This window comes from Bactrocera oleae, chromosome 6 (genome assembly GCF_042242935.1).
Source record: "Bactrocera oleae isolate idBacOlea1 chromosome 6, idBacOlea1, whole genome shotgun sequence".
Lineage (NCBI taxonomy): Eukaryota > Metazoa > Arthropoda > Insecta > Diptera > Tephritidae > Bactrocera > Bactrocera oleae.
In genome coordinates, this window is record NC_091540.1 from 65,181,144 (window position 1) to 65,195,210 (window position 14,067).

The 14,067-nt window shown below is 30.5% G+C and overlaps 1 protein-coding gene across 17 annotated transcripts in view; it reads right to left on the reverse strand.

Annotated features, from left to right (window-relative positions):
- The window catches only part of Svil (Supervillin), a 368,637-nt gene that overhangs the window by 178,249 nt on the left and 176,321 nt on the right, over positions 1-14,067 (reverse strand). The window contains exons 1-2 of one of the 17 annotated variants that reach the window (XM_070111695.1): positions 12,806-13,074; positions 9,668-10,782 (exon numbers count right to left, since the gene is read on the reverse strand). The exons of 15 other annotated variants lie outside the window; for them this stretch is intronic. In XM_070111695.1, coding sequence (XP_069967796.1) covers positions 9,668-10,016 — 349 coding nt within the window. In that variant the 5' untranslated portion in view covers positions 10,017-10,782; positions 12,806-13,074. Of the gene's footprint in view, positions 1-9,667; positions 10,940-12,805; positions 13,075-14,067 lie in introns of those variants that run through there. One more of the 17 variants, XM_070111694.1, reaches the window with a different exon arrangement.

Consider the following 14,067-nt stretch of genomic DNA (forward strand, 5'->3'; position numbering starts at 1 on the left):
TTGGCGCTGGCGTATATATTGCTCGTTGAGGAACGCAGAAATATGGCAAAAATTGCATTTGAAATTATGAAAAAAAAGTAAACAACAACAAACAAAAAAAAACTCAATGAAAGTAATAAAAACAACTCATGATCTGTGCACTGACACCGAAAATTTATAGAAAAGTCTTTAGGAAAATGATGAAAACATTTTTAAATTTAGGCACAAAATTCAAAATTTTATTGTTGTTGCAGCAAATTGCGCAGCAGCGCCGTGTGTGGAGAAAATGCGGCTGTACGTATGTATGTATGTGCTTCTTCGATATAAAATTTTTGAGATACATGTGGTCGCGCCTAAGGTACTTATTTTTAGAGTGGCGTTAAAGTAGCTGCAGCGTGTGCTCCCATTCAGCGGCCAAGTAGCGCAATGTCAATGCTTTACAAAAAATAATCACAATTTTACACAGGCCAGCGTTGGTGGCGCGCAATATGGCATGGTGGATGCGGTTAAACGCATCGGAAAATATTTTCTAAATTTTCGTTAAGGAAAAAGTGATTTATCTCGTGGCAAGGGAAAGTGCAGAAAGCTGTGCGAACAGCGAGTGGGTGGTTAAATGACTGAAGATTCATGAGTGCCGAGCGTTGCACAATATAAAATATAAGCAAAAAAAAACAAATTCATAGAAATTACAAACACTGTGGTTGCCACCAAATGCATCAGTATGACAGAGAATAGAAATTACAAATGGAAATTTCACGCATTGCAATAAATAATAAAATAGATTAAAAAAAACAAATATTATAATGGGATACAAGAAACATAAATAAAGCAAATTAAGCTTCAGGAATAAAATAATGCCAGATAATATAAGAATATTACATGGATTTTTGTTTTATAAAATTCGAAATTACAAATATAAATTAAAACATATATTAATTAAAAACAAAAAAAAATGTTGCCTCGGCTGGACCGAAGCTATAAAGATCGTCACATATTGACAAAACGCCTAGAGCCTGCCACAAATTTATTGAGGCAGCTAATTTTAATACCAGCTAATTCGCCGGGTTCGTACAAAGTATGACAACCGAGATGCTTGCAGCTTAGTCTGGCGAAAGCTGGACAGCGGAGAAGAAAGTGTGCAGATGTTTCCACCTCATCTTCCGCATTGCAACTTTAGCAAGATACGTCCACAAAACCTATCTATACAGAAGCATAACAAAGGAGAGACCAAGTACTTTCTGCATGGACGTTTTGTTAGAAACCAACCCTGCAAATCCAGACTTTACATATGCTCTGTATGCAAAAAGTGCCCGCGTAATACTAACTACATATCAACTTCTCAAGCACCCATTTCTCTATAGTTCGACCCCGTCGAAACAGCTGGTTTTGTGCGCCTCTTGTTAGATGACGTCGATAGCACTACTTAGTTTAAATTACAAGAGGGTTGCAAATAACCAGTACCACAGCTATTGTTATTCTCAATACCCTGCTTAAACCCTAAAGGCATATATGTATCATGTTAATTTAGCAGTAAAACTAGGCCCAGTCAATGTTGAGGGCTATTGCTGAACTGAGAGTTATATGTAATTTAGATTTAAATATTATATGTATATGAATTAATGATGAATTTAAATGCATTAAAAAAATAGCAACGCTCCTCTATTATGTACGTGCATGTGTTTTAATTTTTATATTTTTATATCATACGTGGGGCATGCTCTTACCCAAATTTATTTCAAAACAATATGGAATGTATCTTAGCACATCAGCTAATCCGTGTGCCACATAACTCACATACAAGTATAGCGTACTCTAAGATATAATATGTACACGCATATGAACATATGTAATATTCATCACATGTGTTATGCACAAAGGAATCGGCATCAATGGACAGAGGAATTCTAGAAATTCACATAAAAAATAAAATTGAACCAACAAAGCACGCAGAGAACACAAAAACACTTATAAACACACGCACATTATTATCGCCAAGAAGTGTGCACTCAATAATAAATCATTAGGAATTTGAATATGTATATATATTTGATGTATGTCTGCTTCTTTATTCATAAATATAAGGCTACAAACATATAAAGTAGTTTCAATAAAATACACGTGCACTGTGCACATTAATATTAGGGGTATGACTGCTTATACCTATGAATACTTAAGTGGTTTGTTAGTTGATATTCTTTATGATCTGAAAGATTCAACTTAAATTTTTTTTCTTACTCCCAGCGTAAATGATCAGATCAGAATTAGATCTGCTTTCAGAATTCTAGAGCGACTACTTATACCTATGAATACATAAGGGGTTAGTCGCACTAGAATTCTAAAAATAGGTCTAACTCTGATCATTTATGCTAGGAGTAAGAAAAAAAAAATTTAAATTGAATCTTTCAAGCCATACAGAACAACCATTATGGAGTTAAAAAAATTATGTTGACTCTCTAATGCAAAATGGCGGCTACTGTGACAATTTTTGGCATTTTTTTAGAAAGCCTCAACGGGCGACGATGTTCCTAGTAACTCGTGTTATCTGAAACCAAATAAAAAACGGAATCTATTATATCAATTTTTAATGTTTTCAAGATCCAAAGTTTATTTCAGGCCAACAAAACAAATTTGGACTTTTTCAAAAGCCTAGACTGTTAACGTTTTCCAAAAAACCAAAACAAAAAAAACATTGAGGAAAATATTAAAATTTCGTTCGCCCAAATTGTATGTCCTCTACTACCGTTTTTTTTCAAGGCAATTCATATAAAAGGCTGTGTATGAAAATTATATTATAAGAAACTAGAGATCCAACCACGTGTTGCTGTGGCTATGGTTACATTAAATATTCAATACACTGAAAATATTATTTACAAATGAAGGAAAAAACGTTAACGTCGGTATAATAATTCAAGAGATTTTACTCGAGGTTCCATTAAAAATGATTCGAACAAATATTTGTCAATGGAAAAAATAATGAATTTTATATTTGGCATTTTACTCAAAATTATAATAATAATAATAATTATTTTTCTTTTTTTTTAATTTGAACACACGTTAATAATTTCATATACAATTTTTTTATTCATGAAATGTTTTGACTTTTAATATAATTGAGATATAAACTGTGCTACATTTTAAGTTTGATTAAACTGGACACAGTATATTTAATTTTATTAAAATCGGGTCAGTAGTTTCGGAGTTTACCACGGACAAAACGTAACACGTCATTTTTTAAAATTTATATAGATTATAAAAAAAAATATTTTTTTTTGTCAGAAAATTCTTGAAAATATAAATGTTTAATTTTATCCACATTTTTTTGGCGAATACACAGTAGAATCCAAAAATTTTGTAGTGTTAACTAACTTTGACAAGAATATGGATCATACCCCTAATTTACAAAATCACACATTAGTTTTTCAAATTAGGCTCCGCAGCTTCGCTGCTTTTGCTTTTAATGTATTATTAAATTTTTTTTGCTGCTTGCAATTTAATTCATCTTAAAATCAACGCGATGTCGCAAACCACAAATTAACCGACTTTCATGAAAATATAAGAGAAAATATATAATTGTTAACAAATTTGATCTATTTGTTTAATTTCTCATGCGAATAATTAGCGGCGCGCTTCTCAAGTGTGTCAAAATCGTGAACTTTGGCTATTCGCAACCGCAAATAATGGAATCCCAATGGCAATAGAGAAAAGCAAATATATTTTTGATGCATTTACGGAATATAATACATTTTTTTTTGCTTTTTTTCTAACGTTTTTTTTTAAATTTTTTTTGTTTAAATAAAATCTCTGCAATGTTTTGACATTTTTAGAATTTAACTTAAATGACTACTGGCTGACAGATAGTAAATATAATATGTAGATTGGCAAATACCTCAAGGTCCCGACGGCTTAAAATTCAGGTCAGCCCATAAGGTGCGTGCCTACCACTCGCTTGGCATTTTGCTCAAACCCCGACCAATAAAAAATAGTGAATAATTAACTCTTGCACAGCTTGAGACGGCTGCTGCTGAGAATATTGCGTAAGCAGCACTTAGGAAGCCCTCAAATGTGGCTTCGTAAGCAGTTAATCCGTTGTAAGTATATATTATACTTACGATATTCACTAATATTCAATTCGCAAAGTTCATGGTCAATTCTGCTGGTTCAATGCTACAAATGTATCTCTGTATGTATGTGTGCTGGTTAAAAGCCGCAAAAATTCCTTTGTGTGTGTAATTATGCGCACTCTTGTGGCTTCCACGCATTTATGCAACAAGGCATAAAAAAGCTAATTATGGCAATAATACTCGTACATATCGAGTGGTTATTGTTATTATTTTATTACGCACTTTGGTGCATGAAAAGAAAATACTTGAGCACAGCGCTAAAGCGGTAACCAAAGATTGTACAAAAATGGTTGTTGAAAGGAAAATATGAAAGAAAATATGTGTTTTGTATGTAACACCGCAGGGGTCTTGTAACTTATGTAAGTAACTATAGCAAATATAATTAGTTAAGTTCACATATAATGTGACCTTGAGCAAATCGATAGACCCTGCTCGTTGTTATGAAATAAAAGTTATATTATAGATGAGCTTATATAAAAATATTTAATCGCATATTTTACAATTAAAACATTAGAAGAAATTAAGTTATTATTAAGTACCGTTCTGAGGTAGCGGAGATTTTTTCAATTTTAACGAAAATTCGAATTTGTAGGTTGCCCTCAAAAATATGCAATACCATTTCATAGAACAATTTCTGCTGTTTATCTATAATTATATAACACAAGTAGCATACATTTCAGCGTCAATCATATTTTATAAAAAATTTGCAAAAACCGGCTTAAAAAGAGTAAAACCAAATAGAAAAATATACAATCTTCGAAATAAAATGTATCGAATCTTTATATAATAATGAATAAATAATATTCTATAAAGAGTTCAAATTTAAACACTTTTACAATGATACTCGTGTAATCTATTGACTGATGCGCTTCAGATTACGAAAAAAATGTGGAAGTAGGCCGATACATTAACATTTGTACATAAATAAATATTTACTTCAGCAACGAAAAAAAAAAAAACACTTAAAATTGAAAATACATACACTTATGCTAAGCACTTGCCGACAACCAGAAAAATTTTAAATAATTCTGTTTTATATATAGTATATATTTGTATAGATGTGATCACTTGGGTATATGCAGTTTTGTTGAGCTAATAATAAAACTATTTGAATGCTCACTTCATTCACTTGCACTCAAAGCATATAATCCGGCAAAGCCATTTGCATTGCTTGCCAAAGAGAAAGGGGGGGGAAGAATAAGGAAGTGGGAGACTATATTAGTGGAAACACTTTAGCTATTCTACACACTGATCTAAAATATTAGCCACTATTTGTTGGTAATTACTTTAGGTGTTTTTTTTTTTAACGGGTTGCCAGACTTTTGTATAATTAAGTGTTGCATCAAATTCTTTAGTAATTTGGGGACAAAGTCCAACAAGGCTAAAATTATTAGACAAACACGAACACATAACAAGAAAGTACCCAATAAGAGCCAAAAATATCATGTACAAAGTAAATCCCCGATACCATTGCGCACAAACGATTCAAAGTATAAGACTGTAGCAAAAAAGTAAGTTAAGTCAAATAATTATACAAACATATCAAATTATATATACACTCAAAATAACAGCAAGCATTTGAAATGCATTTTGTTATATTAAAAATATAAAATAAGCATACAAATTTTATAGGTTATAGTGTAGAAATAATAATCAGATAAATATTTTTTAAACTTGTATCAAAAATTTGGACTTTGTATCGCATTGTTTTTTTTCAAGAGCAATTATTATCAATTTTTTTTCTGAAACATGAACATATATTTAAAATTACATTTGTTTAGAAATTGTTACGATTTATTAAAATTAACATATTCAAGGAGATGCCCAGTACATCACATATGAAAAGTACCGATACCGACAAATTCGATTCTCATAAGTATTCGATATCTACCAACACTGGCATGTCGAAAAGTAAGTTTTTTAATTTTTTTTTCTCAAAACATTTACAGTAGAGTTCTACAAAGTACATAATCTCCACAGAAAAACAAACTTACCACCTGTGTTAAATACTAACTCGAGATAACAAGCACTCAATTATTAAGATGATCTCATTTAAATGAGTTGTGTATGTCACAACAATTATGATTAAAATACAAAAAAAAAAACACTTTGAAGCTCACAAACTATAACACGAAAATAATTATTATAAATGAGATGAAAACGACGCTAACTAAAAAATAGTTAAAATACATATATGATTTTACGCTATGATAGCATGACATAGAACTCAGTTGCAAAAATTAAATACCGCTGCGCCAAATAATAGTACATCACAAACCTATTTATTTATAGACGAATGTATATTTGTATGTATAAATATGTAGTCATGTCAGCGAATATCAAGAGTTAGAGATCTCTAAGCGAAGAGCAATAAACTTCAAAACTAGAATGACTGAGTTATTAAACAAAATTAATTGGTCGTATGAAGAGCGAGCGGAAAGGTAGACAAGTTCGGTATTTTTAATGAAATTAACAACCTGTGGAGATATGAGATCTATTGTGAAATATGAGCCTATTCACACAAGCATATGGGTAGGTACATATATACATAGGTCTACAGATTATCATATAAATTTGATAAAATGAGTAAAAGCTGAAAAAATTTAATAATAATATTATAAAATAAAATTAATTAAAAGCTATAAATAAAACAAGAAAAAAGTTTGTATATTAAAAATCTTCAATTTTTACGTATTTTAGAATTAAAATGCCACACATCGAAAAAGTAAAATCTAGCAAATTTTGACGAAATAACTGAACATTTTAAGCTAATTAAAAATGATTTCTGGAGGGTACTCGAGTTGTCTAGTTGCTAATATAACTAGCAAAAACAACTATTTAAAACCAATTTGCCTCCTATGGAATAAATAAAACTAATTAAAATATAACAAAATAAATGCCGAACTTAGTGAACAGAGTTGACATCTAACGAAAAAGCTAAACTGAGTAGAACATGATTCAGAAAGTATTTTGAAGGGTACTCGAGACATCTGATCGCTAATATAACTAACAGAAACAAAAATTTTAAACGGAGTTCCCACCTATGGAAAAAGTAAAACTGATTAAAATATAACAAAACTTACGGCAAACTTAAAGAATTTATGAAAATCTTCGTGAAAGCAGTCAGTAATTTTTAATTGACATACATTTTTTTGGAACAGAGTTGCCACTTAACGAGTGTAAATGGTTGCTCATTTTATAAAATACATACGTATGCTAAGCATAACCGTTGGAGGGAAGTTTAAAAGTTAACATATTTGACATATAGAGTTGCCACTTAACAAAAAAGAAAACAAAATTATAAAAAACAAGTAAGGAAGGGCTAAGTTCGGATGTAACCGAACATTTTATACTCTCGCAAAGTCAAATGGTATACTCGTTTGAGATTTCTTTGTGGATTGACTGATATTTTCGGTAGAAGGTCAACTATAGGCACTGGGGTCCACATATTTAGTACTTAGGGGTTTGAACAGTTTTGGTTCGATTTAGACAATTTTTGGCCGCAAGGTGGCATACTTTAAACGTATTATTCACGCAAAGTTTTACCCCGATATAATCATTGTTACCTGATTTGCATAGTGGAAAGTGAAAGAATCAGATGGAATTGAAAATGGTGTTACATGGGAAGTAAGCGTGGTTGTAGTCCGATTTTGCCCATTTTTGCACTATGACATAGAAACATGAACGAAAGAAGAAAGAACGTTACGCACCGAATTTGGTTGAAATCGGTTAAGCAGATCTCAAGATATGGGTTTTCACCTAAAAGTGGGCTGTGCCGCGCCCACTGTCTAATTTTGAACGCGGTTCCTATAAAGTCATCTTATACCATCTCAGAGATAAAATTTAATGTCTCTGGCGTGTTTAGTGCTTGATTTATCGCGCTTTTAGTAGTTTTTAACAGTACCGTTATATGGGGAGTGGGCGGAGTTGCCACCCAAATTTCAACTATTTTCACACCGTCAATAGAAGTGCTAAAAACATTTGCTTCCAGTGAATTTTGTTATTATAGCATTAGGGGTTTAGGAGATACGTACATTAAACCTATTAGAGGCGGGACCACGCCCACTTTTAAAAAAAAAATTTTAACTGCAGATGCCCCCCCCTAATGTGATCCTGTGTACCAAATAACAGTCTTGTATCTTATTGCGGAGCTTAGTTATGGCAAGTTATTTGTTTTTGAATAATGGCGTTTTGTGGGCGTGGCAGTGGTCCGATTACGCCCATCTGCAATACCAACCATCTTACGGTACCAAGAAACATGTCTACCAAGTTTCATAAAGATATCTCAATTTTTACTCAAGTTAGAGCTTGCACGGACGGACGGACAGACGGACAGACGGACGGACAGACGGACGGACGGACGGACAGACGGACGGACGGACAGACGGACGGACGGACAGACAGTCAGCCGGATTTCAACTCGTCTCTTCATCCTGATCATTTATATATATATAACCCTATATCTAACTCGATTAGTTTTAGTTGATACAAACAACCGTTAGGTGAACAAAACTATTATACTCTGTAGCAACAGGTTGCGAGAGTATAAAAATCAAATGTTATTTATAATATCATTACAATAGCAAAACACATTGCACAAACAGTTCGAAGGTAATAGTATCTAAGCAGATTAAGCCCGGTTTCGGTTACGTATACCCGAAAGTCTTGCAACATTTTGGATGTATAGTATTGGTTGAAGATTTAGAACTAATTTTTTACATTGGTTCCTTTATCATTATTTTGAAATGGAATATGTATATATTATATGTATATATTATACCTTGTAAAGAATATGACCTGCCACGAAGTTTGTAACACTCAGAAAGAAAGGGTTAAGACCCTATAATATTATATATACAATATATATATATATGTCGTTATCGGACATACATATAACATATAGCTGCCATATAAACTGATCGATCAAAATCAAGTCCTTTATAGAAAACTATTTATTTGACAAGATATCTTCACAAAATTTGGCACAGATTAATGTCAAGACAACGCTTGAATTTTCGAAGAAATTTTTCAGTTTGGGTCACTATAGCATATAACTGCCATGCCATGAAATTTTGTTTATTTGACTGTGTATTTTTATCTAAATTGTCATAGATTATTTTCCAAGACAATGCACGATTTTTCAAAGCCAGAAATTATTTCTCAAATACAATATTGTTGGCCACTCTATCAAGCTTTACAATAGTATGCGCGGTAAACCACTACCTGAGATCATCAAACGAATTCGAATGAATATAAAATAAAGTATTGACTCAAAACGCCGAAATTAGTTGAAAAACTAGCAACAAAGCACGTACAATAATAACAAAAGTGCAACTAAATACTTGTGCATACATACGTACATATTTAAATTTTTGTAATGAGTAATCTATGAATAATACCGTATAATTAGTGCTAATACACGTAGCTTGCTACACGCTATACACTCACACACATATACATACATACATACATATATACTTATATACACACACACATACAAACATAAATACTAAAACACATTCAGCAAATATAAAAATATGCAAATAAGTGTCTATTTAAATACTAACTTTGATCTTTCAACTTGACCAGCTGTGGGTCGAGTGCCAATGTTGTTTTATTTGTTGTTCTTGCTGCTGTCATTATATCATTATAGCGTTTATAACGATTATCATTGTTGTAAGTGTGATTCGCGCTAATGGCGCGCAAATTGTTGCTGACAGCAGCTGTTTCACTAAATTTGTTGCCGTGAGTATTGTTGGTGTTGGACGTTGCAGCAACACCTGCAACAGCTGCGCCACTGCTACCAACTACACCAACTCGATTTTCTTCAACGGCAAGTCCACCATTGCCAAGATTGGCCGTTGACGTCAAATTCAAGACACCCTCGCGTATCAGGCACTCCTTAATGGCGAGCATAATTGCGGATTGCGGATTGTCAATGTAGCGGTAATTATTTATTTCCACTCGAAACAAAACAGATTAACGGTGCAAAGTGTTGTGGGTGCTGGTTAAGCGATTGGTATGGTTTTGCGATTGTGCAACGTTGCGTTGCAAGATAAACGTCAAAGGTTTATTATTGTTGGAGTAGCACTGTTGTTTTTTTTTTGTAGTTTTTTTATGACTTTGAAGTGTGTTCGCATACACACACACACACACACAAGCTCATAAGCGCTTACAAGTTGGCATTGCAACGCTTTGGTGAGACAATGCCTGTGCATTTACCAGCAAATCACGTTTTATTTACTTTAACTCACGCGCGCACATACACACACGGACGCACCGACAGACGAGTGTGTCCATACAGTTCTTATCTTTTTACAGAACGTTAGGCGCTTACGGTGTGTATCTGTCGGATATGTTATCTCAAAGCGATGGCAAATAGACACGCAGCCGTCGCTCCGTCGCTGTGTTTATTTATATTTTTAAACGCGGCTAAGTATTCTTACGTGACTGCATGGATTACACTTGCGCGTGCATATATGTATATGCTTAGACATATATACAGACACATGTAAGCATTTGTTGTTGTTGCTTTTGTAAATTTATTATAATTCAATGCACTTTATTTTATGAGCCGAAGAATTGTTTGCGGTAGCTTTTATATGTATTTGTATAAATATTTATATATGTATGTGTGTGAATACACTGCGCACACGGCTTGAGATACACAGACACCGCTCTACTGTTACGGGTGGCAAAATTTTTATTTAATTATTGTTGTTTTTATTTCTGATATTTGTAGCTGTTGATTGCACTTTTCAACTTTATGATTTGCAATTATTTTAGTTTTATTAAACTTTGTTTGCGAAGTTATGCAGCTTCATGTTTTTGAAAATTTTCTACTTATTTATTTTTTTTGTCAAAAATGTACATTTATTTACATATTTGAAAATTTGAGTTAAACTTATTTGCAATTTATATATATAGAAAACTTCAATTTATATAAAAATTTAAAAAATATTGAATTTTATTTTATAAAAATTAATTTTATATTTTTTTAATTTTTTGCAGTTCAACTTCTTTTTAATTAATTTCAATTGAAAATTATGTTTATTGAAAATAAATTTTTTTTTTAATTTTTCGCAGTTTAACTTACTTTCAATTTATATACTTCGAAACTTTTTTGTTTTTTTTTGAAATTATGAAGCTCAAATTAATTTTAATTTATTTATTTTGAACATTTTTAATTTAATTCTTTTTTCGAAAATATGCGTTTATTTAGAAAAATTTCATTTTATTTATTTTTTTTGAAATTATTATTTTTTAATTATTTATTTTGTAAAGTTTTTATTTAATTTTGTTTTTGAAAATATGCAGCTTAATTTATTTTTAATTTATTTATTTTAAAAATTTGTTATTTAGTTTTTTATTTTTAATTCATTTATTGGAAAAAATGGTTGTTCAATTTTTTTATATTCGATTGTAATTAAATTAATTAATAAACATTAATTTTAATTTATTTATTTTGAACATTTTTAATTTAATTCTTTTTTCGAAAATATGCATTTATTTAGAAAAATTTCATTTTGTTAATTTTTTTCGAAATTATTATTTTTTAATTATTTATTTTGTAAATTTTTTATTTAATTTTGTTTTTGTAAATATGCAGCTTGGTTTATTTTTAATTTATTTATTTTAAAAATATTTTATTTCATTTTTTTGTTTCGAAAACGTGAAGTTCTCATTATTTTAAATTTATTTTTTGTAAAAAATGGCTGTTCAATTCTACTAAATTCGATTGTAATTAAATTAATTAATAAAAATTAATTTTATTTTAAGTTTATTCTTTTTGAAAATTTATATTTCGTTTTATTTCGAAAATATGCTGGTTATCGCATTCTCAATTATTATATTTCGAAAATGTTCATATAAATTTTTTTTATCTATTTATTAGAAAAGCCTATATAAATTATTTTGATTTATTCTAAATAATATGCTACAAAAATAAATAATAAACTTTTTTATTAATTTTTATTATTATTTTATATATCCCGTTAATATGAAATACCTTTATTTTGTATTTTGGTAAATTTTAAAAACTCTTATTTTAATTGATTAATGGTGTCTAAATTAAAATTTTTAATTTTTTATTTTCAAGTTATTATTTTTATTAATTTTTTATTATTTGTTTTTTTTTATTAACTATTAATCTTTATTTATTAAAAAAATTTCATTTAGTTTTTTTTTTTTATATTTTGAATTTTAAAAATTTTTGAACTTAATTATTTTTAAACTTAAATTTGTAAGTAATTATATTTTTTTATTTTATTAATTTTTTATTATTATACTTTGAGTTGCGAAAAATTGGCATATTTTTTAAGCAATAAATTTAAATTTTTTAAATATTTATAAATTAAATTAATGTTTTAATTATTATTTTATAAATTTTTTAGTATTATATTATATTTTAAATCAGAGAAAATTTAGATTTTTTTGTATTTTGTATATTTTAGGAACTTTTCAATTAGTTTATAATTTTATTTATTTCGTTTGCTTAAAAATTATTAAAATTATTATTTCGCTTTAATTTGGTTTAAGTTCTCGTAATTATTTTTACACCATAAATATAATATTTTTTTCACTTAAAAATATTTTTAATTTTTTTTCTTAAATTTCATACATTTTTTTTTTACTTTTTATTTTAAAATGATTTAATTAAAAATATTTTTAATTTAATTTCTACACAAAATTGTATGCCAATTTACCTAAGGCACATTTGTTAAAAGAGAAACCTAATTTCTGATCTTCACTTCCGCCAATAGAAATCACTTCTAATCGCAGAGCACACACTAGACATCCGTTTGACGAAAAAACGTCCACTAAACTGAATGAATTTCACTAACGTGCCACAAAAGTGAATTTTCTACTTAACCAAACCGAAACGCGGATGTGCTCGCAACGTAAACACGTTGAACGCGACACTATTAGCTACCTACTTGCCACTTGAAGATGCCCGCTTTTGCAACTGACGGTCGTCGAATAGACGAAAGTGTCTAGAACTCTCACCAGACCAAGAGCGAACGACCAACGTACAAATACACCCACATGTGGGGAGCTACACATGAACATGAACACACACCCAGAGTCACACGGCGGCACATAGGAGCAGAGGCAATCAAGTGTCTAATAAAAACACATGTAGAATGTGTCAGCGGGCACGAAGCGAAGGAATTAAAACAAAAACCGAAAAACATGAAAATAAAATCAATTAAGCGAGAGTCGAGAGTGCGATGAGCGGGTACAAACAGCACTGAGCAAAGAGCAAGCGTTGGGGAAAATATGTGTGCTGTGAATTGGAGTAAAGTGAAAATTCGTTAAAGCAAAAGTGCTGATAATAAATTTCAGTGCAAGTGCACATGCGAGAAACCTTTGTGTGTGTGGGGTAATTAAAAAAAAAAAGAAATTAAAAACCGACAAGTTATAAATAAAGCCAAACAAAGCGGAATCGAAAGAAAACAAAGCAGCGCCAGCAGAATTTGAAATAAACCGCACATGGCAAGCTGGCCACAGCGGAGTAAATGAAAACAAACATAGCAGAATGCGATGAGAATAATACAAATGAAATAAAAAGGGAAATCGTAGAAATTCAATACATAGAACAGTGCAATGAAGAAGCGGCAAAAATGTATAGAAAGATTTCACAAAACGTGCGCTGCAATGCTGAACACGCTCGTCGTTGCAAACACAACACAAAACAGCTGATTCAACAGTGGGACAAATCGTAAATCAAATAAATTCACTTATTGGAGAATAGTCATATAAAATTATTGTTTTAAATAATTGGTTAATATATGCAATATACAAATATTTAAATTAATTCTTTCAAGTTGTTCTTTCTGGTGGTATTTTAGCGAAAAAAAAAATATAGATAAATAAGCAAATAAAACAAGAAAAAACGCTAACTTCGATGCTGATATAAGCAATTTGTTCGAAAATTGTAGCGTTGCCTTGGAGAATATTCAGTACC